The 3,952-nt window shown below is 36.7% G+C and overlaps 1 protein-coding gene across 1 annotated transcript; it reads right to left on the reverse strand.

Moving 5' to 3' along the window:
- Positions 1-1,806: 1,806 nt before the first annotated feature.
- Positions 1,807-3,402, reverse strand: LOC111020057 (uncharacterized). The gene has a single exon (XM_022296617.1). The coding sequence runs from the start codon at positions 3,400-3,402 to the stop codon at positions 1,807-1,809; it is 1,596 nt and encodes a 531-aa protein (XP_022152309.1).
- Between the last annotated feature and the right edge of the window lie 550 nt (positions 3,403-3,952).

Genomic DNA, 3,952 nt, shown 5'->3' on the forward strand with positions numbered 1-3,952 from the left:
TATCGAAGAAATAGTGAGAACTAGCTCTGGAACTATCATTCTCATGATAAATTGAGACAACAAATATCACACATAACTTATCTTGTATCTTTGAGTTCTATACGGTTGTGTCCATTTTGGTCCTGGACAAGATCCTGAATTCATGAGAGCTTTAGAGAAGATAAGCTATTTGAAAAGTTCTCATAGAACCGACTCAATTCTACTCTCACATAGGTGATATTGATTAAATTCTTCCACTACTCCTCTTGTAATCAAGATATCAATATGACCTTAACATCAACAGATCACACACATAACATCATAGAAATGGGATGAAACCATAAGTTTCTTAGTGTGTCAACTATCAATTATCCAGCTAGTTTGCCTATTGAACCTAGATCTTGGGATCTCCAGTCAACTAGGTTAGGTTACCACCAGATATTTCATTTCATAGGCTTTAGCCCCATTTCTCTCGATGTATATGCAACTTGCTCTCTTGACAATCCTTTCGTCAAATGATCTGTAATATTTTCTTTTGATTTCACATAATCAATGGAAATTATTCCATTAGAGAGCAATTGCTTGATAGAATTATACCTGCGTCTTATGTGTCGTGTCTTCCCATTGTAGACATTATTCTTAGCTCTCATTAAGGCTGCTAAGTTGTCACAATAAATACATATGAACTTACAGGCTTTGGCCACAACGGAACATCTTCAAGAAAGTTTCTAAGCCATTATGCTTCTTCACCAGCTTTATCAAGAGCTATAAACTCTGATTCCATAGTAGATCGTGCTATACACGTTTGTTTTGAAGATTTCCATGACACAGTTGTTCCACCTAAGGTAAATATATATCCACTGGTTGATTTAGTCTCCATGCTATCAGAGATCCAGTTAGCATCACTAAATCCTTCCAGTATAGATGGATATTTCATATAATGCAATCCATAATCTAAAGTGTACTTCAAGTATTTTAAAACTCTAACTAATGCATTCCAATGATCATGCCCAGGATTGCTAGTGTATCTTGCCAATCTTCTTATTGAATAGGCAATATCAGGTCTTGTAAAATTCATTATGTACATTAAACTACCCACAACCCTAGAGTATTCTAGAGAAGATACACCTTGATTATTCTTCTTCTTCAACTTACAATTTGGATCAAATGGAGTAATTATCGACTTACCCTCAAAATAACCAAATTTTCTCAACACTTTCTCTATGTAATGAGATTGAGAAAGTATATATCCACTTGGATTTCTCGTTATTTTAATTCAAAGGATAACATTAGCAAGACCAAAGTCTTTCATATCAAAGTTGGAATTCAACATCCTTTTAATGGAATCAATGACACTTCTAGTTGTGCCCATTAACATCATATCATCCACATATAAACAAACAATGACGCAATCTTGATCTATGGTTTTAACATAGACACATTTGTCACACTCATTTGAAAATCTATAGTGCCATCAATTCCCCTAAGTGGTGACAATCCACTTGGTAGTTCTTTAGGAAATATGTCCTTGAACTCCTGCAACAAACTCAGAAAAATACTAGGCAAAGAAGTTTCTAAGTCACAAGTTAGAAAACAAGGTCCTTTGCACAAAAGTACAAAGATCGGTTTTGTTGAAAACAAAGCTTTCCTAACCTCACTGTTTCTAGCTATCAAACTTTCATTTCTTACTTTTCTCTCTTTGAGCACCTTCTCACTCTCTCCACTTCTTTCTTTTTTTCCACAATTATTTTTCTCACTATTTTTTTCTTTGAAATTCTTATCTCTCTTGCTCTTTTCACTCAAAATATTTTTACTCTCTTGCTCTATTTACTCGGCCTCCACTCTCATTTTCTCTAACTTACATTGCTCTTCAAATACATCCTTGGTTGACAAAGGAAGAAGAATTATCTTTCGCCCATCCTTGGTGAATTTGTAGTGATTAAGATAACCATCATGCACAGTTTTTCTATCGAATTGCCATGGTTTTTCCAAAAGAATTTCTCCAGCATGCATGGGTGCAACATCACATAGAACATCATCTTTATATCTTCCAATAGAAAATGGCACAATGCATTGTCTATTAACTCTAACTTCCCCACAATTGTTCAACAATTGAAGTTTGTATGGTCTAGGATGTGCTGTTGTAGGCAATCCCAATCGTTTGATAAGTAATGTATTCACAACATTAGTACAACTTCCCCCATCAATCATCACACTACAGGCCTTACCATTCACATGACATCGGGTATGAAACAATGTTTCCCTTTGCTCTTCGACGAGGTCCTCTTTAATTAGGGTATTTAAAGCTCTTCTAGATACAAGCACATCCCCTACTACTGGTTCTTCATAGCTACCATCACTAGACTCCTCCGAATAAACTATGTCTCCCTTCCTCTCCTCATTTTCGCTTTCTTCACCCTTAGTTACTACCTCTCCATTTTTTATGATCATTGTTCTTTTGTTTGGACAATCTCTACTTACATGCCCTACCCCGTGACATTTCCAGCATTTAATATCCCTAGTTCTCTCCTTATGTTCATCTACCTTCTCTTTCCCCTTCATTGAACTCTCCCCTTTCTCAATTTTACTCTTAGGTTTCTCATTCTCCTCTCCATTTCCAGGATAAACATCACTATTCTTACTATCCTTTTTCCATGTAGCACTAGAGTTGGAAAATTGTTTAGAAGAATACCGTTGGGACTTCCGTTGGATTTGTCTCTCGATCTTGATTGCTAAATGCAACATCTCCTCAATGTCAAAGTAAGGTTGTAGATCAACCTTGTCAGCAATCTCCTTGTTTAGGTCATTAAGAAATCGCGCCATGAGTTGCTTCATGTCCTCATCTAGATCAATTCGATCCATCAAAGTGTCTATCTCCTTGTAATAGTCCTCCACTGACTTGTTTCCTTGTCTCAACGCTTGCAATTTTTGTGCCATGTCCCTTTCAAAATGTTTTGGAACAAACCGCTCCTTCAAAGACTCATTGAACTCGTACCAGGAAACAATTGGTGCTTCAAGATTTCTTCTTCTACGAGACATTAGCTTATCCCACCATGTTTGTGCATATTGCTTAAATCGAGCGACAAATAGTTGTATCTTCTTTTCTTCACTGAAATTATGGCACACAAATACCGACTCCACCTCATTCTCCCATTGGAGATATTCTTCTGGATCAGTCTTGCCAAAGAACTTTTGAATCTTCAATTTGATGCTCCCTAGATTACGATCAACTTGAGCCTCTTCTCTCGGAGCTCTCCTCTGATAATTGTGTTGTATTCCACGACCTCTCCCTCTATCCAAGCGATGTCCAGGACGTCTATCTCCCCTTCTATGCACGGCTAACAAGGTAACTTGGTCATCCTCTAGTTGATCAGACCAACCTTCCTCAGATTCATTCTCTCGATATAAAAGATAGTCATCCATAACACGTGATGGTGGTGGTGGTATCCTCTCCTGCGCTTGGTTTTAAATCTACAACCTATGCATTCGTTTTGATATGTCTTCCATGGTACGAATCATTTGCTTCATAGCTCTTTGTTAGGCTTTTCTCATCCTACCATCCGATATGTTACCTTCATTTGCCATGCTGCAAAAACGAACACAAAGTAAAAATTGACCTTACAAGCACTCCCTCACGTGTTTACTCTCTTAGAATATGAAAGGTCACTCGTGTTTGCACTCAAGAAAAAAAAAGAATGTATAAATACCCTAAGATTTCTAATTTCTCAAACTTCAGCAAGTCTTGTAGTATTCTTATGAGAATCAAGCAAGAACAATTCAAAATAGCCCAGAATGTGAAAAGTTACAAAAATCCAGAATTTTGAAAACAAGCATTGAAAGAGGCAATGGAATGAATTTTAAGCAAAATGGTTCAAGAATGATATGATGGAAATGAATAGGAACGATTTGATGAAAAGATACAGATATAACAGATAAAGCGTTGGAACTATCTTCACGTGTAATGCAAAAGAAA

Source organism: Momordica charantia, assembly GCF_013281855.1.
Source record: "Momordica charantia cultivar OHB3-1 chromosome 4 unlocalized genomic scaffold, Mcharantia_2.0 BLBB01000004.1, whole genome shotgun sequence".
Classification (NCBI taxonomy): domain Eukaryota; kingdom Viridiplantae; phylum Streptophyta; class Magnoliopsida; order Cucurbitales; family Cucurbitaceae; genus Momordica; species Momordica charantia.